The sequence below is a fragment of the Oratosquilla oratoria genome, chromosome 12 (genome assembly GCF_046742065.1).
Source record: "Oratosquilla oratoria isolate Oo_2021 chromosome 12, ASM4674206v1, whole genome shotgun sequence".
NCBI classification, from domain to species: Eukaryota; Metazoa; Arthropoda; class Malacostraca; order Stomatopoda; family Squillidae; genus Oratosquilla; species Oratosquilla oratoria.
The window spans coordinates 7,693,487-7,720,626 of record NC_134788.1 but is presented as its reverse complement, the minus strand read 5'-3'; the positions used below and the strand labels follow the sequence as shown (position 1 = coordinate 7,720,626).

General features: G+C 43.4%; 1 protein-coding gene across 1 annotated transcript in view; it reads left to right on the top strand.

Moving 5' to 3' along the window:
- LOC143030935 (uncharacterized) overlaps nucleotides 1–27,140 on the top strand; it is a 138,708-nt gene that overhangs the window by 53,690 nt on the left and 57,878 nt on the right. The window contains exons 13-17 of the mRNA XM_076194215.1: nucleotides 6,210–6,456; nucleotides 10,075–10,296; nucleotides 18,583–18,702; nucleotides 18,817–18,947; nucleotides 26,183–26,444. Of these exons, the coding sequence (XP_076050330.1) occupies nucleotides 6,210–6,456; nucleotides 10,075–10,296; nucleotides 18,583–18,702; nucleotides 18,817–18,947; nucleotides 26,183–26,444 (982 nt within the window). The remainder of the gene's footprint in view (nucleotides 1–6,209; nucleotides 6,457–10,074; nucleotides 10,297–18,582; nucleotides 18,703–18,816; nucleotides 18,948–26,182; nucleotides 26,445–27,140) is intronic.

Below are 27,140 nucleotides of genomic sequence, written 5' to 3'. Positions count from 1 at the left end.
TCTGATGCCTCACTATGTCTACGGGACCTGGAATTCCGTGATGTACTTCACCGGCTTTTAACCCCTTCCATACGGTGCCGCACACATAGGCGTCATGGGGAGCGAGTGTATTAGCGAAGCTGCCATATCGGCGTCTTGATTATATTTATTGTAGTCACCCCTCCATAATGACATTCTTTCTAATTCTTTTGTAATCGCATTTTCTATGGTTATCAAAATTCACGGGTGAAGAGAAAACGATCAATATAAGCGGTGACTATATTTTATGATGCGAGTATTATTACGACACGTCGTACGGCTGGCATTGGCTGCTGCCACTGAGATCTAAGTCCATGACGCCTACGTGTGCGGCACCGTATGGAAGGGGTTAATGGCGTGATGCAATTCTGGCCAACCTAATGTCCCAGATAGTTGATGGTGCTCCTCCCAAAGGCACACTTCTTCAGGTTTACAGTAAGCTGGGCTTGTTTTAGTCTGTCAAGTAAACTCCTCAACCTGTGCATGTAATCACACCATGTATCATAGAACACAACTATGTCATCCGAGTATACTCTTAACACCTGGCAATCCACTATTTTTCATTCCAAATGGGGTCACTTTGTACTGAAAGTGCCAGTGTGGGGTAAGGAAGGTAGAGAACCGTAATAAACTTGAACTCTTCGAGGATGTTGTCTTCCAGGGTTTGTGTCAAGGACAAGCAGGGCTTGCATGGGTAGATTATTTTCCTGGAGATACTTCTTAACAGAAGGAACAAAGATCAGGTTTACCCACCTCACAAAGAATTGCCTGGTGGCCCACGCCTTTGGGTTTGCCCTCCTTATAACCTGCATTTTTTCTTTTCTAATCTTGTGTGACTTAAAGGCTCTGCGGTTTTCTGAATGATACACGAGCAGCAGCACAGTCACCACTCGCATTGGTGCACAGTGTAAGAGTCAACCTATCTTTCATGGGTTTGTGTCTTGGCATCCTCTTCTGCCATTATGTAAGTCGTCTTCGGCATCTTCTTCCAGAAGAGCCCTGTCTTTTCACAGTTGAAGACTTGCTGGGGGTGTATCCTTTGGTTATCAGATCGCCAAAAGGTTTACAATAAGCCTTAGCTACCTTCACATCCAAACTTGCTGCCTCACTATGCTTGACAAAGGAGTGAATACCGGTCCTTTTTCTAAAATTGTCGAACCAGCCCCAACTGGCTTTAAACCACTCTTCCGGTACCTCGTCTGCTGAAGTGCTTTGGATCTGCCGCAGCAAATCAGCGTAATGAAGCGGCCTTGCTGTGGATGTGCTGTGTCTTGGGACACTGCTTCTGACCCAGGGCAGTGGACAGGATGCAGGGATGACCCGTCATCCAGGAGATGCCAAAATAGGAGGGAGGGTGGAGGGGAGTGAAATATATGGGAAAGGAAATGGGTGGGAGGGATTTCTATGCCTTTTTCTTTTTTGGCTAACCCCCATGTAAGGGGGGAAAAGCCTTTGGTATATGTATGTATGTAAGTGATACTTTTTCAATAACTTTCAGTCAACTTATAATGAAACCAATATTTTCATCCTCAGAATCTACATGTTTATATGGAATTGTTTTTTGATGAGATGTACAAGGGGAGAGGATGCCATTGACTTGGAAGTCTTAAAGGAGATAGACTGGAGGAAGTTGATAGTTTTTAATTATTTTGGGTCACATATGGGAAAAAAGCACCTGAGAATGGATGTAAAGAGAAGATTATATGAAGGGGTGATTGTGCCAACAATACTGTATGGGGCAGAGACTTGGAATTTAAGAGAGGCAGAGAGAAGTTTAACCCCTTCCATACGGTGCCGCACACGTAGGCGTCATGGACTTAGATCTCGGTGGCAGCAACCAATGCCAGCCGTACGACGTGTCGTAATAATACTCGCATCATAAAATATAGTCACCGCTTATATCGATCGTTCTCTCTTCACCCGTGAATTTTGATAACCATAGAAAATGCGATTACAAAAGAATTAGAGAGAATGTCATTATGGAGGGGCGACTACAATAAATATAATCAAGACGCCGATATGGCAGCCTCGCGAATACACTCGCTCCCCATGACGCCTACGTGTGCGGCACCGTATGGAAGGGGTTAAATGTATTTACCTTGTTGTATTATACGGGAAGAGAGCTATGCTCGTAGTGACCCGATTTTGAATCTTTCAGCTTCCAGTTTGATCTTAAATTCTTGTATAGTTTTTGCACTCGCTGTTTCCTCATTCAGTTTGTTCCAGGTATCTATCACTCTGTGTGGGAAGCTATTCATTTCAGATATTTTTTGTAACTACCCTTTTTTAAGTTTCTTTTTGTGTCCTCTTGTTTTTCTCCTATACCACTTTAGTAAGTCCTTTCCATCAAGGATTTCATAATTCTGTAGATGATTAGTAGGTCTCCTCCTCCTCTTCTTTGTTCCAGGGTTGGTAGCTCAAGTTTGTTCAATCTGTTCATATGTCAATTTGAAGAGCGTTGGTGCCATCTTTGTCATTGCTCTTTGAATTCTTTCTAATTTCTTTATGAGAAGTATGGTGGGGGTTACAGAGTTGGATAGAGTGAGAAATAAGGAGGTGAGGAGGAAAATGGTGATGGTGGTAGAAAGGGAGATGGCAGATATGGCTGATGAAAGGTTATTGGGATGGTTTGGGCACATGGAAAGAATAAGTGAAGAAGGTTAGCAAAAGAGGTGTGAGAAACAAAGGTGGATTTAACTTGAGGTAATGACTGAGGATGAGATGGATACATACATACATATACCAAGGCCTTTTCCCCCTTTCAAGGGAGGTAGCCAAAAAGAAAAAGGCATAAAATCATTCCCACCCATTCCATCCCTGAATACACTCCACACCCCTCCACCCTTAGCACTTCCTGGATGACGGGTCATCCCAGCACCGTGTCCACTACCCTGGGCCAGAGGCAGTGTCGCAAGTCACAGCACATCCACAGCAAGGCAGCTTCATTAAATCGTGAGATGGATGGATGGGATAAAAGGAACTTTGAGCCAGAGGGAATGCCTGTTGACCAAGGAAGGGAGAGGGCAGGGGATACGTTGTGTACAGATATTTTGACACAGCCCAAAGGAATTTCTCCCTATCTTCTCTATTTTCCATTATAAGGGGACAGGGAGGGAGGTTTGCAGTGTGAATTAACCCATTAAACTCCAATGACAAGATTCTTGTCCAAGAATCTTGTCATCGGAGTTTAATGGGTTAAGTAGCCCTGCTGTGGATGTGCTGCATCTTGCTGCATTGCTTCTGACCCCCCAGGGCATTGGGCAGGAGACAAGGATGACTCTTTATCCAGGAGGAGCTAAGATGAGAGAGGGAAACAGTGGGTGGTGGATGGGGATGGAATGGTTGGAACTGGGTGCTTGCCTTAACTTGGCTGACTCCCTTATAATATGGTACTCCTTTAATTCAATTACATCCATTCCTCCAATCACTGCTCCATGGATCCAAATACTTAACCTCTTCGCTCTGGGGCACATTACATGTCTGGCAGCATTAGCTGCCCGACGTGAGATGTTGCGTCATAATAATCGCATTATAAGAAATAAAGTCAGTGCTCAATTGTTCGTTCTCTTTCACCCGTGAATTTTGATAACCATAAAAAATATGATGAAGCCAGTTTAGAGAGGTTACGTAGGTACGACTACAATAAATATAATCAAGACGCCGACATTGGCATTATTGCGTACCCACTTGCTCCTCATGACACCTACGTAGGCGTCACCGTATGGAAGTGGTTAAAATTCTCCACATATTCCAGTATGTTACATCTCACATTCACATCCAACCCGTCAGCATCATCAATCAAGCAATCGTTCCATTGCCTCTAGTCTTTCTTGCAGAAGACCTGTAGCTTCATTCTTTGTACATCTTATCACTTTGCTTTTGCCTGCATTCATTCATAATCTTTTCTTACTGGCACTTCTATTTCAGTTTCTCTTCAGAATGCAGTGACATCTGCAAGCAACAACTTACATAATTGCATGTTGAGAAAAAGGATTGTGGTACTCCCCAAGGCAGACGTAGCTCCTCTTGGGGATCGGTGCCACCTGCGTAGAGCCGGTGGCCAGGGCTGGTTGCCGCTGTTTGGCCCCCAACTCTTGGGGTTGGGGGGTGGTCCCACGATGTAGACGCTGCAGCTCCAGGACCCAACAATCCCAACATCGCACCGCCCAATCACACTTCTCTGCACCCCCTCTAAAGTCATTGAATGCCTAATACTTAAACTTGTCACACCACATATTCCCCTTGCTGACTCACAACACGGTTTTAGGCCACTACTCTTCACAAACACTTCTGATAAACCTCACACAAAGAATTTTAGATGGCATCAATTCAGATAGGCCCCACCACAGAACACTTATTATAACATTAGACATTAGTAAAGCTTTTGATGCTATCCCCCGCCACAACCTAACAAATAAAATATATAACACAGACATGCACAATAACACCAAAAGATGGCTGGCCAATTATCTGGCAGGTAGGAATGCTTACGTGTCATATAATGGCCAATCATCGCACATCAGAAACATTAAGAATGGAGTACCACAAGGCTCTGTTCTATCCCCCACGCTCTTTAATCTATACATGCATGACTTACCCACACCAGACACCTCAGAAATACAAATCTCTTCCTACGCAGACGACATAACAATCACATGCACACATCGTAACACAGACAAAGCTGCAGAAATAATCCAGCCATACCTTGATATACTCAACACATGGTTCATCACAAACAGACTCAAAATAGCTCCAACCAAATCTACAGCAACACTTCTCACACAAATACATACCTCATCTCTACATCAACAACACTCTAATACCATACACAAACACACCGAAAATTCTTGGTGTAACATACGATACATCCATGTCTTTCAAACAACACATCACAAACATAAAAAACAAATGCACACCTAGACTTAACGCACTTGAGTCAATCGCTGGAACAACATTTGGACAAAACAAAGAAACTAATACAACAATATACAAACAATGCATACGCTCAGTGATGAATTATGCGAGTCCTACATGGGCTCCTAATCTCAGTGAGACACACCACAACACCCTTCAAATCATACAAAACAAAGCCCTAAAAACAATTACAGGCTGCACAAATACATCACCTACAGACCATTTACACCATGAAACAAAAGTCCTCAAAGTCAAGGACCACCTCGACATGAGAGGCACACAAACACTTGCTGCAGCCACCACAAACACATCACACCCACTACACTACATAGCAGAACACCCACACACACCAAGAAACATTAAAACAACACCCAAAGACCTTTATTACGCACAGATACTCTCTTCTCTTCCTCCACAACCACCAAATACCAGCCTCCGGAAACATATTCATAATCATATCACTCACCGCTCCATTAACACACTGAAAGACAACACACTGCTGCATGCCAGACCCCCTGATATCCACCCTTCTGAATCCTCTCTCCCACGAAAGGACAGAGTCCACTTGGCCAGACTGCGGTGCGGCCACCACCCAGCACTTCTAAGCTACCAGAAGAGGCTGGATGACCGCATTGTGAACAGCTGCCCAGGATGTAACACTTCACCCCATACCATACAACACATAATGGAAGACTGCATTATACACAATCATGCACGCAAACAACACAACATACACTCCATAAAGGATTTGTGGGAAAACCCAGTTTCGGCAGTGGCATTCCTTGGGGAGACGGGACTGCTCGGACAGACAGTCAAGGGAACGACAACAACAACAACAACAACTTACGTAATTGTATCTTATGGGAAGGGGAGCTATGCCCGTGGTGTCCCGCCTTTGTATCTTGCAGTGTCTAGTTTGTTCTTAAATTCGTGTATGGTTTTTGCACACACTATTGTTTTGTCCAGTTTGTTCCAAGTGTCCACCACTCTGTATGGAAAACTGTTCTTCCTCAGATCTCTTCTATATCTATCTTTTTTGAGTTTCTTTCCGTGTCCTCTTGTGTTTCTCTTGACCCAATTTAACAAGTCCTCTCTATCGAGTATTTCTGTGCCCTTCTTGATTCTATAGATGGTCAGTAGGTCACCTCTTTCACTTCTTTGCTCCAAAGTCAGTAACTCCAATGTTTGAAAGTGTTCACCTTCCATGTTCCTCCACCCTCATCCACCAACCACCTGTGCCTAGATAATTTTATTCTATTAATTTTTCTTGTCAACAGAAACAGCATCAGTGTCCAATCTCCAAGTGGATCAAATTCCATGCCCCAAGGGAGTTCACCTGGCACTCCCGTTCACGTTCTCCGTACACGTAATGCCGACTTGCAGATGAAGCTTGAGCGTAAGACTGAGTGTTTGGATAACATGGAAGAGGAACTGAAAGAAATGCGGGCTTTTCATGCCACAGAACTGGATCTCAAGGAAGAGAGCTTCAGAGCCAAGATCTGTGAGGGGGCAGACTTAGATTATGTAAGTTGTGTTTGTGTCCCCTTATTTACTTATTTATTTATTTTCTTTTTTATTTATTTATTTATTTATTTATTTTTTTTTTTTTTCTTATTTCTGATTTATTAATTTATTTTACTTATTTATTTATCTATTTATTTTAATTTCGTGTATTATTATTATTATTATTTTCTATTTATTTATTTTATTTTATTTTATTTATTCTTTTTTTTTTTCTAATTCATCTGTGATCTAGTTTCAGCTGTAAATCATATATTATATTTTTGAGACCAAGGACCAAGTGTTTGAGAAATGTATAGGTAAAGCAAAGATTGAGCTGGAATAGGTTGGACTGGTTGTATTCCTTGACTGGCTACCTCCCTTATAGCGGGGTGAAGAGGCCCTTGGTATATAGATAGACCATAGATCCGAGTTGGTTTGGGCAGATGGAAAGAATGAGTGAGGAAAGACTAGCAAATGGAGTATGGAAACAGAAGCATAGGGAGGAAGCTTGAGAGGAAGACTAAGAATGAGGTGGATGGGTGGGTGCATGAGAGGAATGTGGAGCAGGATAGGGAGAGTGCAAAAGATGTTAATGAATTAAGAAGATAGTGAAGGGGTGAAAGAATGATATGACCTGAAGGATGTTCCATTCCTCTCCTGTTACTATGAATGAATGAGGATGGAGGTTGCCATGCAATGTAACATTGTGAGTAGATCAACTCTGGCAGTCAGGACCTGCTATGGAAACACTGTCTCACTACATCGTCTTTAGCTGGGTCCACACTTGTTGCATTTCCACGTATCGTATCATCTTTGTGTACCACCTAGTGATACAATACGGTGCAACAGGGTATTGTACCCACTTGTTGCGTATCCGTATACAGCAGGCGGGTACGCAACAAGTGGGTACAATACCCTGTTGCACCATATCGTATCACTAGGTGGTACGCAAAGATGATAAGATACGTGGAAATGCAACAAGTGTGGACCCGGCTTATGACCAGGGCAGTGTGGTGGGGGATAGGGACGACCCTTCATCTGTGATGTACTGAGATGGAAGGGGCATTATACAAGTTTTAATGTGTCTAAGGTAAAAGAAAGACATAGTGTGGGGTGACCTAATAGAGGTATTCAATTGGGTCAAGGGCTTTAACAAAGGTGATGCATACAAGGTCATCATATTAACATAGCAGGGTAGGACTCACAGTGTTGAATATAAATTGGACAAATTTAGATATAAGAAGGAAATAGGAAAGAACTGGTTTTACCAGTAGAGTTGTTGATGAATTCGACATGGGGACCCTGTAGTAGTGAGTGCTGAAACTATTGGTTATTTTAAGGGAAGGTTCAATAACTTTATGGATGGGGATGACAGGTGATGATGCAAGGAACTGCCATGTGTAGGCCTTATGGTCTCCTGTAGTTTTCTTTATTTTTATGTTCTTAAAGACCATTTTGTTGTGTCTAATATGTTCCATACATCACCAGTCTGTGGGGAAAGCTGTTCTTTTTCAGGTCTCTTCTATAACTGTTCTTTTTGAGCTTCCATCCATTCCCCCTTGTGTTTCTCTCATCCCAATTTAGTAAATCTTCTCTAGCAAAAACATACCTCTCATAATTCTGTAGATGGTCAACAAGTCACATCTTTCTCTCCTTTGTTCCAGAGTTTGTGATTCTAATTTTGACAATCTTTCTTCATATGACAGTTTTGATAGTGTCGGGGCCATCTTCATTATTGCTCTCTGGGTTCTCTCAAATTTCCTTATATTTTTTTTAGTACTGAGTGACCATAGTGTCGCTGCATACTCCAATTTTGGCCTTATCAGTGTGACTATTATCTTCTTTACCATTTCTTCTTTCAAGTAAGTAAAAGCCTTTTTTATTGACCTTAGCAAGTTATAGGTTTCACCGACAGTTTTGTTTATATGTTTGTCAGGGGACATATCCTTTGTGATGATTACTCCCAGGTCTTTTTCAGATTCCATATTCTTTACTTCCTTTGTGTCAATTTTATATTGTCCTGATATCCTCTCTCTCTCTCTCTCTCTCTATCTTTTTTTTTTTTCTTATTTTTTTCAAATTCCATTGTTACATTTTGTGTGTATTTACCTACCTATATACATACATACATATACATACCAAAGGCATTTTCTCCCTTACAAGGGAGGTAGCCAAAAAACAAAGGCATAGAAATTACTCCCATCCATTCCATCCCCTACATACTCCACTCCCCTCTACCCTCTTCTCTCCCTCTTATCTTGGCACCTCCTCGATGTATTTACCTAATTGTAGTATACAGGAAAGGGGCAACGCTCGTTGGGCCCCATCTCCTATTCTTTAATTTTCCAACATACCTCGACTCAAATTTATGTACAGTTCCAACTTAGTCTATAGCTTTGATTTCCAATTATCATATTTAGATTTGAACTCATGTACAGTGCTATTTATTGGTACATCACACTAATCATGAAAAAGGGTAAAAAAAAAATAAAGAAAATATATGGTACTGATGTTATTATGTTTTAAAAAGTACATTCACATGGAATACATGCATGTTACAATAGTTAAAATAAAATTTACACAAGAAAATTACCTCGGAAATCCTCAAATTATTGACTGCTACAAATATTGAAATACTGATAATTATTTATTGTTCACATGGAATTCATATGGTATTACAATTACTGGTATAACAAACCTATTACATTTAAAAAACACCTTGAATATTACATAAAATTACATCAAGAGTCTTTAAATTGTTGAGCTGATTTTTACAAAAGGCATATGAAAAATTCTATATTTTTTTTAGCATCAAATAAGGGGTTGACTATTATTCAAGGATGTAATGTACGGTGAACTTCTACAGTTTCCAACAGTCTAAGCACAAGGCCAAGGTGGTGGTTTTGGCAACAGCTGCATACGTCCTGGGGAAGACTCCTCACCATATTCTAGTTGATGATGCCAGTCTTTAGTGTAGTGGATTTTCCTGTATAAGCTCTCTTGTTTCTATTTCAAAGTTCCTTGTATGCTGCAATATCTATTTTTAGCTGCAGTCAAGCAATTATATTCAGGTAAGGCAAATATCCTTCTCTACAAGGAAAGGGTAACCAGCTGTGAAATGAATGTGAATCTATTCTTGCTCTTACCATAGAACTTTATTCAGGTGATGGGAACATGTCCAGTTTATATGCACAAGACCATATGGTCTTGTGCATAAGATGAGAGGGAGGGTGGAGGGGTGTGGAGTGTATTCAGGGATGGAATGGGTGGGAATGATTTTATGCCTTTTTCTTTTTGGCTACCCCCCTTGTAAGGGGGAAAAAGCCTTGGTATATGTATGTATGTATACTGTATATATATATATATATATATATATATATGTGTGTGTACAACACTGAATGGGTCCGAGTGGTTAGAGATACATTTTAACAGCCACAATGCACTTTAATTATATATATATATATATATATATATTTTTTTTTCTTCTTCTTCTTCTTCACTGGGGTTCCCTGAGACATGCAATTTATTTTAAAGGTTACACAAGGGTAAAAGGTTGAGAAACTCTGGTCTAGGGAAAGACCACAATACCAGCAACCTATAGTTAAGATTTTTTTGCTCATGTGTCCTTGTACATTTCAGATTCAAGAACTGAAGGAGAAAATAAAGAGTTTGGAGCATTCCCAAAGAGACACTGAAGGCTTATTGATGGATGCCAACAAAGCTTTGTCTTTCAGTTCTCAAGAACTTGTTTTATGTAGAGAGGAGTGTGAACATCTCAAGTCTGCCCTTCATAAACATTCAAGTGCTTCTGTGGAGTTAGAAGACCTAAAGACCAAGTTTGACGAACTAAGTAGCACATTGGTAAGTTATGATTCAAAGCGTAGTAGCATGTATTTACCTAGTCATATTTTACATGAAGAGAGCAATGTTCGTAGTGACCCGTCTTTGTATCTCTCAGCATCAAGTACAGTATGTGCTTAAATTCTTGTATAGTTTCTGCAGTTTCCTTATCCAATTTATTCCAGATATCCACCACTGTGTGTAGAAAGCTATTCTTTTTCAGATCTCTTCTATAAATATCATTTTTGAGTTTCTTTTCATGTCCTCTTGTTTTTCTTTTATTCCACTTTAATAAGTCGTCTCTGTCACGATGTGTACTCGAGAATGTGATTATTTCAACCATGACTGAGTAAAAGTAATGGCAAGTCTTACTTTTGTCTTCCATGAATTTAAGAACCGTCCAACAGTTCAATTAAACTTTCTCACTGGACAAAGACCTTAAAATAATTTGCCTCGGACTTGGTGTGCACATGACCATTACCCAATGCAGGAAAGACCTTACAGTGAAAGGAAATAAAAAGCCGAAGAACATACTTAGAACATTCATAGGAAACAAGAAACGTATTCCAAAAGGGTCCAAGAAAAAAATACAACTCTAGTGAATCTAGAATATATACATATACCAAAGGCATAGAAACCACTCCCATCCATTCCATCCCCAACATACTCCACTCCCCTCCACCCTCTTCCCTCCCTCTTATCTTGGCACCTCCTGGAGAAATCTAGAATATCCATCTATTTCATCCACATACCAAGAGCCTCTTCCTCCTGTAAGGGAGGCAGTCAGCTAACACACACTCCCATCCACTTCATTCGTATCCACCACCCATTGTTTCCCTCTCATCTTAGCTCTTTGTGGATGAACCATCGTCCCTGTCTCCTGCCTACTGCCCAGGTCAGAAAAAATGCAGCAAGACGCAGCACATCTACAGCAGGGCTGCTTCATTTACATGGGAATCCTCCTTCTTCATCCCCTCATGTGGAAAATAGAGAAGATGAGGGAGAAATCCCTTTGGGCTGTGTCAAAATATCCATACACATCTATCTCCACTCACATCTATCCCCTGCCCTTTCCCTTTCCTGCTTAACAGAAATTCCCATTCATGCTCAAAAACCCCTTTGACCCCATCCATCCATCTTATCCTTGGTCACCCCCTCATGTTCACTCCACCCACCTCTGCTTTCCGTACTCGTTTTACTAATCTTTCTTCACTTGTTCTTTTCATGTGCCCAAACCATCAGTCCTATATGCCAGCTTCCTGTCCACTTCTATTCACCTCCTGACCCTCTCATTTCTCTCTCTATTCCTTAACCCATTAAGCTCCGATGACAAGATTCTTGTCATTTGGTCAAATAAAACAAAAAATCATAAAACACCAAAATGTTTGATCAAACACCAGAAAAATACGACGTCAGTCCTCGCTTCGCAAAGCGAAGCGAGGACTGACGTCGTATTTTTCTGGTGTTTGATCAAACATTTTGGTGTTTTATGATTTTTTGTTTTATTTGACCAAATGACAAGAATCTTGTCATCGGAGCTTAATGGGTTAAGAAACTTTTCAATCCCTCAAGACTTGCTTTTCTCAATCTACAATTTACCCCCAACTCCACTCCTCCATTTTCTGCCACATGTAACCACAAATACATAAAACTATCCACTTCCGCCAGCTTCTCTCCTTTAAGACTAATAGATATTATGCAGGGATGACCCATCATCCACGGTGAATCAAGATGGAGGGAGGGGTTGCGGAATGGAGTGGAATGGGTGGATGCCTTTTGTACCTCCCTTGTACATACCAAAGGTAGTCAAAAAGACAAAGGCATAAAAACCACTCCCACCCATTCCATCCCTAACATACTCCACTCCCATCCACCCTCCTCCCTCCCTCTTATCTTGGCACCTCCTGGATGACGGGTCATCCCTGCATCTTATCCACTGCCCTGGGTCAGAAGCAGTGTCTCAAGACACAGGACATCCACAGCAAGGCAGTTTCATTAAATCAATGACCCCCACTCTCCGTCTCCTAATGCAGAAAAGGAGAAGAAGGGGGGGGTGTTGCCCCTTTGGGCTGTGTCAATTTAATTCTCACACATACTCCCTCACCCACCATCCCCTACCCACTCTCCCTCATGCATCACAGCATCATCCATACACAACCATTCTCCATTCACTCCTGTCTTCTGTCCTCTCCCATCCTTCCTCAACAGACATTCCCCTCGCTCAAAGCCCCCTTCACCCCATCCACCCATCTCATCCTAGGAAGTCCCCTCATGTTCACTCCTTCCACATCTGCCTTCCACACCTCTTTTACTAGTTTTTCTTCACTCGTTGTTGTTGTTGTTGTTGTTGTCGTTCCCTAGACTGTCTGTCCGAGCAGTCCCGTCTCTCCAAGGAAGGCCACAGCCGAAACTGGGTTTTCCCACAAATCCTTTATAGAGTGTATGTTGTGTTGTTTGCGTGCATGATTGTGTATAATGCAGTCTTCCATTATGTGTTGTATGGTATGGGGTGAAGTGTTACATCCTGGGCAGCTGTTCACAACACGGTCGTCCAGCCTCTTCTGGTAGCTTAGAAGTGCTGGGTGGTGACCACATCGCAGTCTGGCCAAGTGGACTCTGTCCTTTCGTGGGAGAGAGGATTCAGAAGGGTGGATATCAGGGGGTCTGGCATGCAGCAGTGTGTTGTCTTTCAGTGTGTTAATGGAGCGGTGAGTGATATGATTATGAATATGTTTCCGGAGGCTGGTATTTGGTGGTTGTGGAGGAAGAGAAGAGAGTATCTGTGCGTAATAAAGGTCTTTGGGTGTAGTTTTAATGTTTCTTGGTGTGTGTGGGTGTTCTGCTATGTAGTGTAGCGGGTGTGATGTGTTTGTGGTGGCTGCAGCAAGTGTTTGTGTGCCTCTCATGTCGAGGTGGTCCTTGACTTTGAGGACTTTTGTTTCATGGTGTAAATGGTCTGTAGGTGATGTATTTGTGCAGCCTGTAATTGTTTTTAGGGCTTTGTTTTGTATGATTTGAAGGGTGTTGTGGTGTGTCTCACTGAGATTAGGAGCCCATGCAGGACTCGCATAATTCATCACTGAGCGTATGCATTGTTTGTATATTGTTATATTAGTTTCTTTGTTTTGTCCAAATGTTGTTCCAGTGATTGACTTAAGTGCGTTAAGTCTAGGTGTGCATTTGTTTTTTATGTTTGTGAGGTGTTGTTTGAAAGACATGGATGTATCGTATGTTACACCAAGAATTTTCGGTGTGTTTGTGTATGGTATTAGAGTGTTGTTGATGTAGAGATGAGGTATGTATTTGTGTTCTTTTGTCCAGTTGGTGAGAAGTGTTGCTGTAGATTTGGTTGGAGCTATTTTGAGTCTGTTTGTGATGAACCATGTGTTGAGTGTGTCAAGGTAAGGCTGGATTATTTCTGCAGCTTTGTCTGTGTTACGATGTGTGCATGTGATTGTTATGTCGTCTGCGTAGGAAGAGATTTGTATTTCTGAGGTGTCTGGCGTGGGTAAGTCATGCATGTATAGATTAAATAATGTGGGGGATAGAACTGAGCCCTGTGGTACTCCGTTCTTAATGTTTCTGATGTGCGATGATTGGCCATTATATGACACATGAGCATTCATGCCTGCCAGATAATTGGCCAGCCATCTTTTGGTGTTATTGTGCATGTCTGTGTTATATATTTTATTTGTTAGGTTGTGGCGGGGGATAGCATCAAAAGCTTTACTAATGTCCAATGTTATAAGAAGTGTTCTGTGGTGGGGCCTATCTGAATTGATGCCATCTAAAATTCTTTGTGTGAGGTTTGTCAGAAGAGTGTTTGTGGAGTGTAGTGGCCTAAAACCGTGTTGTGAGTCAGCAAGGGGAATATATGGTGTGACAAGTTTAAGTATTAGGCGTTCAATGACTTTAGAGGGGGTGCAGAGAAGTGTGATTGGGCGGTGCGATGTTGGGATTGTTGGGTCTTTGTTCGGTTTTGGAATGGTGATTATTTTACCATGCTTCCAGATGTCGGGTATAGTGTTGTGTGAATAGCTGTAGTTTGCAATGTTTGTGAGTGCGTGTATACCTTGTGGTCCAATGTGTTTTAGGTGGATGTTGCTTATGTTATCAGGGCCACAGGCAGATGAGTGCTTGAGATTATGCATTATGAGTTTTGTCTGACTGTCTATGAAGGGTGTATAGTCTGAGTCTGTGGGGAATTCTTTCTTACGTCGAATGGTGCGTCGGTCGTCAGGGTGAGATGTAAGATGGCTCGTCTGTGCAAAATGACGTATGAGTGCGTTTCCTTGTTGTCTGTTTGAGGGTAGATTATCTGTTGTTGTGATTATTGCTGCGTGAGAGCGTGTAGTGTTAGTGTTGGATAGTGTGATGCTGTTGAGTGTTTTGTACAATTTGCTGGTGTTTGTTTTGTGATCAAGTGTATTGATAAAGTTTTGCCAATTTTGTGTTTTTTGTTCATGTATTTTATTGGCAATCACAGTGTTTAGTGTTTGTATTTGGTCTGCTATGTTTTGAGGGATAGGTGTGGGGGTATCGTGTTTAAGTGTGTCACGTTGTCTGATGAGGCCTTGGATTTCTGGTGTGAAGTTGGGGTTGTGTGATTTTCTGTTGCCTCTAGGGATGTATCTCTTGTCTGCATTTTGTATTATTGTATTAAAAGCGTGCACAGCATTGTTTATGTTTGTGATTGGTGTACTGTTAAGTGTTTCAAAATGTTGTTCTGTCTCTTCAGTAAAGGCTTCCCAGTTAGCTCTCTTGTAATTGGTGTAAGTGTGTCTGTGGCCAGCTGGGGTGCATCTTGTTTTGGTGGTGATGATGATTGGAAGGTGGTCAGAGCCAAGGGCTCCGACCACTCTCCATGATGTTGTTGGGGTTAGGCAGGGGGAGCAAAAGGTGATATCAGGAGAGGAGGGAGTGTAGAGGGCTTGGTATGGGATATGTGTATGCATAATTATGCATGTTGTTCATGATAGTCAATGAGTCGAATTGAGTCTGTATATCAAGCCCTCTGTCTGTGTCAGGGTTGTCGACAAACCAGGCAGATGACTTGGCGTTGAAGTCACCACCCATGATCAGGTTGGGGATTGAGGTTAGTTGGCTGAGTTGAGGTCTGAAGGTGTTTGGAACTGTGGGGGATGATTGGGGGGGAATGTACATGTTAACTATTGTTAGTGTTGAATTGTTGCCTGTGCGGATACGAATGGATTGGGTTTCTGTTGTGTTATCTGTGGTAGGGAGGAGAATTTTGGTTGTGGCACTTGTGTCCACAAAACAGATGGAATGGTGGATCAGGGTGATGAGTCCACCGCCATTGCCGTCAGTCCGGTCTTGTCTGATGGTGGTGTAATTATGAAATGATGGTGTTTTGTGTGAGTGTCTTAATTTTGTTTCTTGTAAAATTGCAATGTGTATGTTGTGTTGTTTAAGAAAGTGTTCAAGTTCATGTTTTTTAGTGTTAATACCGTCAATGTTGTGTTGTAATATGTTGATGTTGTGTGTTTTGTATGTGTTGTATGTTGCCGTTTGGGGTTGAGGTTGGGGTGGTAGTGGGGAAGGTGTAGGATCTGGGTCAGAGGGGGGGAAAGGAGAGATCGGGGACAAAGGAAGGGGAGTACTAATCGGGGGTAAGGGCAAAGGGAAATTGGGAGTGGGTAAGGGTGTTGGCTGTGGTTGGGGAGGTGGGATTGGGGTTACTGGAGGGCAGGTAGAACATGTCCAAGTGTTTGTGTATTGGTTTGTGTCAGCAAGTGTTGTACAAGTGAGGTGGGCCCAGTTTTTGCACATATTGCACTGAACTGAGCCCTTTGTCTGTCTGCTCGAAGTAATGGGTTTAGAGCATGTTGGGCATGTGTATTTTGTGGTGGGCCCAGGATTGCTCTCTACATCTCCGGCTAAAAGTAGAAGAGGGGTGATCGCCGGAAAATGACCCCTCAGTGCAGAAAAAACGTAACATTGTGTGTTGGAAAAAAAGGATTGTGGTACTCCCCCAGGTAGGCGTAGCTCCTCCTTGGGGATCGGTGCCATCTGCGTAGAGCTGATGGCCAGGGGTGGTTGCTGCTGATTGGCCCCCAACTCTTGGGGTTGGGGGGTGGTCCCACGACGTAGACGTTGCAGCTCCAGGACCTTCTTCACTCGTTCTTTCCATGTGTCAAAACCATTCCAATATTCTTTCATCAACCCTGTCACCCAACTCCCTTTCCACCCCCATTCTCCCCCTCACCTCATTTCTCACTCTGTCCAGCTTAGTAACCCCTATCATACTTCTCAGACACCTCATCCCAAACACACTCAAACTCCTGTCTTCCTCTCTTATGTTTCATGTTTCTGCCCCATACAGTGCTGTCAGCACAATCGCACCTTCATACAATCTCCTCTTAGTGTCCATTTCCAAATGTCTATTTCGCATTACACATTTTAATCCCCAAAGGCTTTTACTATCTTCACTCAATCTACATTCTACCTCCACCCCCACTCCACCTTTTCCTGCCACATTCACACCCAAGTATCTAAAACTATCCACTTCCTCCCGTCTCTCTCCCTTAATACTCACTCCCAGTCTGCTGCCACTTTCTCCCCTTGTACATCTCATCACCTTACTTTTACCCACATTTATCTTCAACTTCCTTATTTCCACCTTTCCAAACTCTGTCACTAACTTCCTTAATCCATCCTCTCATCCTGATACAAGTGGAGTGTTGTCAGCAAACAACAACTGGCTTATATCCCACTTTTCTTCATTTTCTTTAACCATCTCCAATCCCTGACCCACTACCCTTGCATTCACCTCTCACACCACCCCATCTATGTATAAATTGAACAGCCAAGGCGACAAAATGCATCCTTGGTGAAGTCCCACCTTTATCTCAAACCACTCACTCTATCCATTTCTAATCCTGACATGTGCTCTACTACTCTCATAAAAACTTTCGACAGCTAAAAGCTTTCCTCCTATCCCAAATATTTGCAATAATTCCCACAGTGCCTTCCTGTCTACCCTGTCATAAGCCTTTTCCATATCCATGAAAGTCCAAAATACATCCTTACCTTTTCCTATAGCTTTCTCACATATCTGTCTTACCACAAAAATCTAATCTACACAACCCCTACCTGTTCTAAACACACACTGTTCCTCACCAATTCCCTCGGTTCCTCTCCTAATCCTCTCAATCAAGACCCTCCCATAAGCCTTCCCAACTACACTAAACAACCTGATCCCTCTGAAACTACTACACTCACACTTGTCCCCTTTACCCTTGTACAGTGGAACTATACAGGCACTCCTCCAGTCCTCCGGCACTCTACCCTCTCTTAACCCCTTCGTTACCGACCTGTCAACCTTACGTAAACAAACGTTTCAAACCGTCCCACGAATGGCTGGAGCCTTATGTTTGTAAACACAGACACTTGCCACCAAGTGGGTAGAAATAACCCAGAGGCCTTGAGAGCCCTCAATACACACAGCTTATAACTGTGACATGTGCATGTCACGGGGAGCACGCTCGGTTCCTGGCGGGTGCACTCATCCGTGACACGCAGGTGTCACAAAACACACATCCGGTACTACTACACTCACACTTGTTCCCCTTTCCCTTGTAAAGTGGAACTATACAGGCACTCCTCCAGTCCTCTGGCACTCTACCCTCTCTCCAGCAAACATTAAATAACCTCACCAGCCAGTCCACCATCACTGTACCTCCTTTTTTTTAGACATTCTGCATGGCATCCATCCAACCCAGGTGCCTTACCTGCTCTCATTATCTTAACAGCTGCTCTCACCTTATCTTTTCTTATTTCTCCTTCATTTTCCTCTTTCATCAGGGTCATTTTCTTAGCGCTCCCCTCTGCAACTACCTTTCCCTCCCTATCCTCCTTCACAATTAGGAATTCCCTAAAATACTCTGCCCACCTTCCTCTCACTGCCTTCTCTTCCATTATCATCTCTCCATCTGCACCTTTTACCTTTTCTTCTCTACTTGATTCATCTCCCCTTCCTCTCTTAATTTCCTTCCAAAAGATGTTTTTATTACTTTCAAAATTTTCTGTCATACTCTTACCCCATTTCACATCTGCTCTCCTCTTAGCCTCCTTTATCTTATGCTTTACTTCTCTTCTCTTTATTTTGTACCTCTATGATTCCCCCATCCTATTTTGTAACCAAGGTAAAATTGTAAATTTTAGAGGACAAAAGTTTATTGTTTTTGTTCTCATTATTTTGGTCTTTAGAATTGGGATGCATCCTTCACATTAGCATTTGTTGTACTCTGGATACAATATGTACATTTTCTTGTAATTAACTTACAGCTGAAAAAGTCTGAACAGTTGGATCAGATGGAAAAAGAACGACAAGATTTCGACACCATGATGGAACTGACCTTGCAGAAAAAGTCTGTCATAGAAAAAGATTTGCGGAGAAGTTTGCAGGTTTGTAGTGTTCCTAGATTATTTTTGTACAATTGATCATTCTTTTATGTTGTGAAGTAACATAGAGGCAGTATTAAATAACCGGAAATTATGGATTGTTTATATACTGACCAGGATGCCTGGGGTGAGATTGCTGTTCTGGAAGGTAGCACTCAGGGTGATGTCCAGAGACGCTGGGAACAGCTTCAGACCCTAGAGAAAGAACTTGCAACCCTGAGAGAGGAGACTTCAAAACAATCAGACAGGTTTGGCCTTTAAATTTTGTTATTGCCAGATATCTACACACATATAACAAGGGCTTTTTCCCCTTAACAAGGGAGGTAGCCAAAGTCAAAAGGCATAAAATCCACTCCCACCCATTCCACTCCCATTCTCCACCCCTCCCTCCCTCTCATCTTGGCTCCTCCTGGATGACGGGCCATCCCTGCATCTTGCCCATTGCCCTGGGTCAGAATAAATGCAGCAAGACAGCAGATCCACAACAAGGCCACTTCATTTAATCAGCATCCCTTTCTCCGTTCTCTTGTGCAGAAACATTGAAGATGGGGAGAAATCCCTTCAGGCTGCATTAAAATATCATTCACCCATAACTACTCCCTAACCCACCATCCACCCACTGCTTTCCATGTATCACAGTACCATCCATACACATCTACATACAACTAATACTTTCCCAAAAGTTTGTAGTAAAGGATAAAGATGTAATCTAGGCTCCCATCGATTTGGAGAAGGTACATGACTGCCCACTGGCTAAACAGGTTACAGTGTTGCTATTTGTGGTGGAGGTACTGTAGATGTGATGGCAGTTCGAACCCTGCTGCCAGCAAGCTGAACCAAGGACATGGTTCATTAAATTCCATGCTACAAAGTCCTCTGTAAGGGATAGTTTTAACCCCTTCCATATGGTGCCGCACACGTAGGCGTCATGGACTTAGATCTCAGTGGCAGCAGCCAATGCCAGCCGTACGATGTGTTGTAATAATACTCGCATCATAAAATATAGTCACCGCTTATATCGATCGTTCTCTCTTCACCCGTGAATTTTGATAACCATAGAAAATGCGATTACAAAAGAATTAGAAAGAATGTCATTATAGAGGGGCGACTACAATAAATATAATCAAGACGCCGATATGGCAGCCTCGCGAATACACTCGCTCCCCATGACGCCTACGTGTGCGGCACCGTATGGAAGGGGTTAAGACACTGAACCCAATTAATTAATCATGATAGTATTGACAGAAAAGCTTAATGAAATGTATTGCAGATGCATGGAATAGGGGGAAGTCTGTCCAAAAGTGTTTACATGAGTAGTAGAGGGAGGGAATCACAAGGTGTGCAAAGAGTACAAGAAGAAGCTGAGAGAGGAGTGGGAGGGAGTGAAGGATAGAGTAGAACTAGGAGTGGAGGAGGAATGGGGATGTTTCAAAGAGGGAGTCACAAGGTGTGCAAAGATGGTGTGTTTAAGATGAAGTGTTTAACCCCTTCCATATGGTGCCGCATACGTAGGCGGCATGATGAGCAAGTGGATATGCGAGGCTGCCATATCGGCATCTTGATTATATTTATTGTAGTTGCCCCTGCGTAATGACATACTCTCTAAACTGTCTTCATCACATTTTCTATGGTTATCAAAATTCACGGGTGAAAGAGAGAACGATCGATATAAGCGGTGACTATATTTTATGATGCGAGTATTATTACGACACATCGTACATCTGGCAGATAATGCTGCCCGCGAGATTTTGGCCCGTACTGAAGAGGTTAAGAAGTATAGTAGATGATATGAAGATGGAAGCTCGCTGGCTGAGTGGGTTAGGGTGTTGTTACTTGCGGCGAAGGTCGAGGTGAGGGCAGTTCGAATCCTGCCACCAGCAAAGTTGAACCAAGGGCATAGTGGTTCATTAAATTCCACGCTACAAAGCCCTCTGTGAGGGGCACCGTCCTAGCCTCCTGATAGGGGGGAGTGTGTGACGTGGTGGGGGAAAAGAATACTGCCACCAAGTATCCCACTTGGATCGTAAGAGGCGAGAAGAAAGGGACGGGGAGAGGGACTAGGCATCCTTCTCCCTGTAGCCCCACGGGGCATATATCCTAAAAAGAAAAGTGAAGGCATAAGGGGTGCTGGAGGGCCTCGGGCCAGCACCCTAAGGTTTGGGTCTTTTAATGTGCGTGGATGTGGTACAGATGAGAGTAAAAGGGAAGAGATAGGTAGTATGTGAGAAGAAAGATGGATGTGTTGGCTTTGAGTGAAACTAAGTTGAAAGGGAAGGGTGAGTGTAAGTTTGGGAGTGTAAGTGGGAGGTTATCAGGAGTGAAGAGAGGGCGAGGGAGGGAAGGGGTGGCTATTCTAGTAAGTGAGGAGATAGGTAAACAGGTAGTGGAGTGGAAGGAGGTTTCCTCAAGGATAATGTGGATGAAGGTGAAACTGAGAAAGGAGATGTGGGTCTTTGTAAGTGCATATGGGTCTGGCAGTGAGAAGAGCGTTGAAGAAAGGGAGGCCTTTTGGATAGATTTAAATGAGTGCATAGAGGGTTTAGGAAGAAATATCAATGTGATAGTACTGGGAGACCTTAATGCTAGGGTGGGAAATGGTCCAATGGATGGAGTGGTTGGGAAGTGTGGAGTTCCAGGAAAGAATCGTAGTGGAGAGTTGATGGTGGAAATGTGTCTAGAAAGAGAGTTGATGATAGCAAATACAGTGTTTCGGAAGAAAGTCAAGCATAAGTACACATGGGAAAGGGTGGTAGATAGAGCGCTAATGGATTATGTAGTGGTAAATAGGATTATGATAGGAAGAGTTAAGGATGTAGATGTGCTAAGGGGAGAGGGTGGGGGAATATCAGATCATTTTTTGGTGGAAGGTAAGCTGAGAGTGGAGGATAGATGGAGAAAGAGGAAAGGGACAAAAGGTAGGGAGGTTCTTAGAGTGAACTCCTTGAATGAAAAGGAGAAGGAGTACGAAAAGAAGCTGAAGGAGGAGTGGGAGGGAGTAAAGGATGGAGCAGAGACGGGTGTGGAGGAGGAATGGGGATGGTTCAAGGAGGGAGTCTTAAAGTGTGCAAGGATGGTGTGTGGAACAAGAAGGACAGGGGGAAATAGAAGAAAGGGTAGTGAATGGTGGGATGAGGAAACAAAGAAGGTTGTAGAAGAGAAGAAGCGAGCATTCACAGATTGGTTACAAAAGAGGACGGGGGAGTCATATGAGACGTACATAGAAAAGAAAAGAGAAGTAAAGCAAAAGGTAAAGGAGGCAAAGAGGAGAGCAGATGTGAAATGGGGTAGGAGTATGACAGAAAATTTTGAAAGTAATAAAAAGATGTTTTGGAAAGCAATTAAGAGAGGAAGAGGAGGCGAATCAAGTAGGGAAGAAAAGGTAAAAGGTACAGATGGAGAGATGATAATGGAAGAGATGGCAGTAAGGGGAAGATGGGCAGAATATTTTAGGGAGTTGCTAAATGTGAAGGAGGATAGGGAAGGAAAGATAGCTGCAGTGGGAAATGCAAAGAAAATGAGAGTGATGAGTGAGGAGAATGGAGGAGAAATAAGGAAGGATGAGGTGAAGGCAGTTGTAAAGATGATGAAAGCAGGTAAGGCACCTGGTCTGGATGGATGCCATGCAGAATGTCTGAAAAAGGGAGGTTCAGTGATGGTGGACTGGTTGGTGAGGTTATTTAATGTTTGCTGGAGAGAGGGTAGAGTGCCGGAGGACTGGAGAAGTGCCTGTATAGTTCCTCTTTACAAGGGAAAAGGGGACAAGTGTGAATGTAGTAGTTTCAGAGGGATTAGCCTGTTGAGTGTAGTAGGGAAGGCTTATGGGAGGATCTTAATTGAGAGGATTAGGAGAGGAACAGAAGGAGTAATTGGTGAAGAACAGTGTGGATTTAGGACAGGTAGAGGTTGTGTAGATCAGATCTTTGTGGTAAGACAGATATGTGAGAAAGCTATAGGAAAGGGGAAGGATGTTTTTTTGGGCTTTTATGGATCTGGAAAAGGCTTATGATAGGGTAGACAGAAAGGCACTGTGGGAGGTTATGCAGATTTATGGGATAGGAGGAAAGCTTCTGGGAGCTGTCAAGAGTTTTTATGAGAGTAGTAGAGCTTGTGTCAGGATTAGAAATGGAGAGAGTGAGTGGTTTGAAGTAAAGGTGGGACTTCGTCAAGGATGCGTTATGTCGCCCTGGCTGTTCAACTTATACATGGATGGGGTGGTGCGAGAGGTGAATGCTAGGGTAGTGGGTCAGGGATTGGAGATGGTTAAAGAAAGTGGAGAAAGGTGGGAGGTGAGCCAGCTGTTGTTTGCGGACGACACTGCGCTTGTGGCAGGGTCAGAGGAGGGATTGAGGAAGCTGGTGGCAGAGTTTGGGAGAGTATGTGATAGAAGAAAGCTAAAGATAAATGTGGGTAAAAGTAAGGTGATGAGATGTACAAGGGGTGAAAGTGGCAGTGAACATTAAGGGAGAGCGACTGGAAGAAGTGGATAGTTTTAGATACTTGGGTGCAAGTGTAGCAGGAAAAGGTGGAGTGAAGGTGGAGGTAGAATGTAGATTGAGAGAAGCGAGTAAATGCCTTGGTGGATTAAAGAGTGTAATGAGGAATAGACATTTGGGAATGGATGCGAAGAGGAGACTGTATGAAGGAGTGATTGTGCCAACAGCACTGTATGGGGCAGAAACGTGGAACATAAGAGAAGAAGAGAGAAGGAGTTTGAATGTGTTTGAGATGAGGTGTCTGAGAAGTATGGTGGGGGTTACTAGGCTGGATAGAGTGAGAAATGAGGCGGTGAGGAGGAGAACAGGGGTGAAAAAGGATTTGGGAGATAGGGTTGATGAAAGAATATTAGGATGGTTTGGACACATGGAAAGAATGAGTGAAGAAAGACTAGTAAAAGAGGTATGGAAGGCAGATGTGGAGGGAGTGAACATGAGGGGACATCCTAGGATGAGGTGGATGGATGGGGTGAAGGGGGCTTTGGGGAAGAGGAGAATGTCTGTTGAGGAAGGAAGGGAGAGGACGGAAGACAGAGGTGAGTGGAGAATGGTTGTATATGGATGATGTTGTGATTGCATGAGGAGGAATGGGCGGGGGGTGGGGTAGTATGTGTGAGTAAATTTTGACGCAGCCCGAAGGGATTTCTCCCCGTCCTCTCCTTATATGCAAGGGGGGTCGCCGATTAAATGAAGCGGCCTTGCTGTGGATGTGCTGTGTCTTGCGACACTGCTTCTGACCCAGGGCGGTGGGCAGGGTGCAGGGATGACCCGTCATCCAGGAGGTGCTCAGATGAGAGGGAGGGTGGGAGGGGTGTGGAGTGTGTTTGGGGATGAAATGGGTGGGAGTGTTTTTATGCCTTTCCCTTTTTGGCTACCTCCCTTGGAAGGGAGAAAAAGCCTTGGTATATGTATGTATGTATGTATCATCATCATCATCATCATGAAGATGATTAGAATGAGAAATGTGGAGGTGAGATGGAGAGCAAGGAGTGAAGGAGAACTAGCAGATAGAGCTGATTAAAGAGTGCCAAGATGGTTTGGGCTTATGGAAAGAACGAGTGAAGAACATGCATATACATATACCAACAGCTTTTTCCCCCTTACAAGGGAAGTAGCTAAAGTCGAAGGCATAAATCCACTCCCACCCATTCCACCCCCACATACTCCACTCCCATTCACCACCCCTCCCTCCCTCTTTTCTTGGCTCTTCCTGGATGATGGGTCACCCCTGCATCTCGCCCACTACCCTGTGTCAGAAGCAATGTAGCAAGACACAGCACATCCACAGCAAGGCCATTTCATTAAATCTGCAACCCCCCTCTCCTTCCCCTAGTGCAGAAAAAGAGAAGATAGGGCAAAATCCCTTCAAGCTGCGTCAAAATACTATTCTCACGTATTCCCCCACCCACTCCCTTCCATGCATCACAGCATCATCCATATACAACCATTCTCCACCCACCCCTGTCTTCTCTCTTCTCCCTTCCTCAACAGACATTCCCCTCTTTCCCAATGCCCCTTTTACCCCATCCATCCATCTCATCCTTGGTCGCCCCCTCATGTTCACTCCTTCCACCTCTGCCTTCCACACCACTGCACGAGGGGACGGAGAGGTGGGGTCGCCGAACTTATGAAGCGGCCTTGCTGTGTATGTGCTGTGTCTTGCAAAACTGCTTCTGACCCAGGACAGTGGACAGGATGCAGGGATGACCCGTCATCCAGGAGGTGCCAAGATGGGAGGAAGGGAGGAGGGGAGTGGAGTGTATGGGAAATGGAATGGGTGGGAGTGGTTTCTATGCCTTCTACTTTTTGGCTACCCTCCGTGTAGCCTTTGGTATATGTATATATGTTCTTCACTCATTCTTTCCATGTGTCCAAACCATACCAATACTCTGAAGTGAAGAAAGACTTGCCAAAAAGAATGTGGAAAACCAAGGTAGACTGAGTGAACTTGAGGAGAAGACAAAGAATAGATGATAGATGGTGTAAAAGTTTGGAATGAAGAGAGAGTGGTTGTAAATGAAAAAGTGACATGGTCTGAAGGGATGTTCATGTTTGCTCCATAAATTTCTTTAATTGATGAGGGTGAGTTGGCTGTCAGGCCCTGCTGTGGAAGTGTTGTGTCCTGCTGCATTGCTTTTGACCTGAAGTGTGGCAGGGGATAGGAATGACCTTTCCATCTACGAGACTCTAATATGAAAGAGATAATGGGTTTAGAGTGGGTGTGTGTTTGATTACCCCACCTTATTAAGCAAAAAGGTATTTTGGTACATGAATTATAAATGACAAAGCAGTAAATGGTTTTGATACATGGAAAGAATGAGTGAAGAAAGATTAGTAGAAGAGGTGTGGAAGGCAGAGGTGGAGGGAGTGAATATGAGGGGGCGTCCGAGGATGAGATGGATGGAGGGGGTAAAAGGGGCATTAGGAAAGAGGGGAATGTCTGTAGGGAAGGACTGGAAAGGACAGGAGATAGGGGTGAATGGAGAAAGGTTGTGTATGGATGATACTGTGATGCATGAGGGTGGGGGAGTATGTATGAGAAATAGATTGACTCAATCTGAAGGGATTTCTCCCCGTCTTCTCCTTTTCTGCATGAAGGGACAGAGAGGGGGAGGGGTCGCTGAAGTAATGAAGCAGCCTTTCTGTGGATGTGCTGTGTCTTGTGACACTGTTTCTGACCCAGGGGGGCAGTGGACAAGATGCAGGGATGACCCGTCATCCAGGAGGTGCCAAGATAAGAGGGAGGGAAGATTGTAGAGGGGAGTGGAGTATGTAGGGGATGGAATGGGTGGGAGTGGTTTCTGTGCCTTTGTCTTTTGGCTACCTCCTGTGTAAGGGGGAAAAGGGCCTTTGGTGTATGTATGTATGTATTTCTGTGTACTCTTCAAAATTACATAATACTTTAAGAGACAAACTCTATGGGCAGATTTAGTAAATATTTAGAAAGTTATTAATCTTGTGCATATCATCTCGTATCTCTCGTTTTCCAGCACCGAAAGAATAACACTGATGGAAAACCAGCTTGCAGACCTCACAAAGAAACTGGAGGAATCTGACAGAAAAATTTCGGAATATGAAATGGAAAAGGAAACAAACGACAAACTCATAGAAAAACAAGCCAGTGAACTTGAGGAGCTGAGACTGGACCTTCAATCCTCCAAGGTCCAGGATACAGATCTGGTAAAGGGCAATCAAAGAAGACATTCATCATTGGCTGAAAAATATGAAGAATCTTTATTAGAAGACCCAGAGGCAAGTATCTTTTGTATTAATAACGATAACCCACTGTAATTATTTTGATATAGGGCATATAGTATGAAGCAGTGCTTGGGTATTGACATCATGGTAGTAAGCAAGCAATTCTTTGGGGATTGTTTTAGGGGACTCCTACAGACCAGAGCCAGACATCATTTGCCTATGTTAAGAGTTAAAATCTCTACTCAGAGAGGAAAAATTGTACTATTGTACTACAGCTGTACATACATACATACATATACCAAGGCTTTTTCCCCCTTACAAGGGAGGTAGCCAAAAAGAAAAAGGCATAAAATCATTCCCACCCATTCCATCCCTAAATACACTCCACTCCCCTCCACCCTCCCTCCTATCTTAGCACCTCCTGTATGACGGGTCATCCCTGCACCTTGTCCATTGCCCTGGGTCAGGGGCAGTGTTGCAAGGCACAGCACATCCACAGCAAGGCTGCTTCATTAAATCGGCGACTCCCCTCTCCATCCCCCCATGCATAAAAGGAGAGGACAGGGAGAAATCCCTTCAGGCTGTGTCAAATTTTGCTCACACATACTACCTCACCCCCCACCCATTCCACCTCATGCATCACAACATCATCCATATACAACCATTCTCCATTCACTCCTGTCCTTCCTCAACAGACATACCCCTCTTCCCCAAAGCCCCCTTCACCCCATCCATCCATCTCATCCTAGG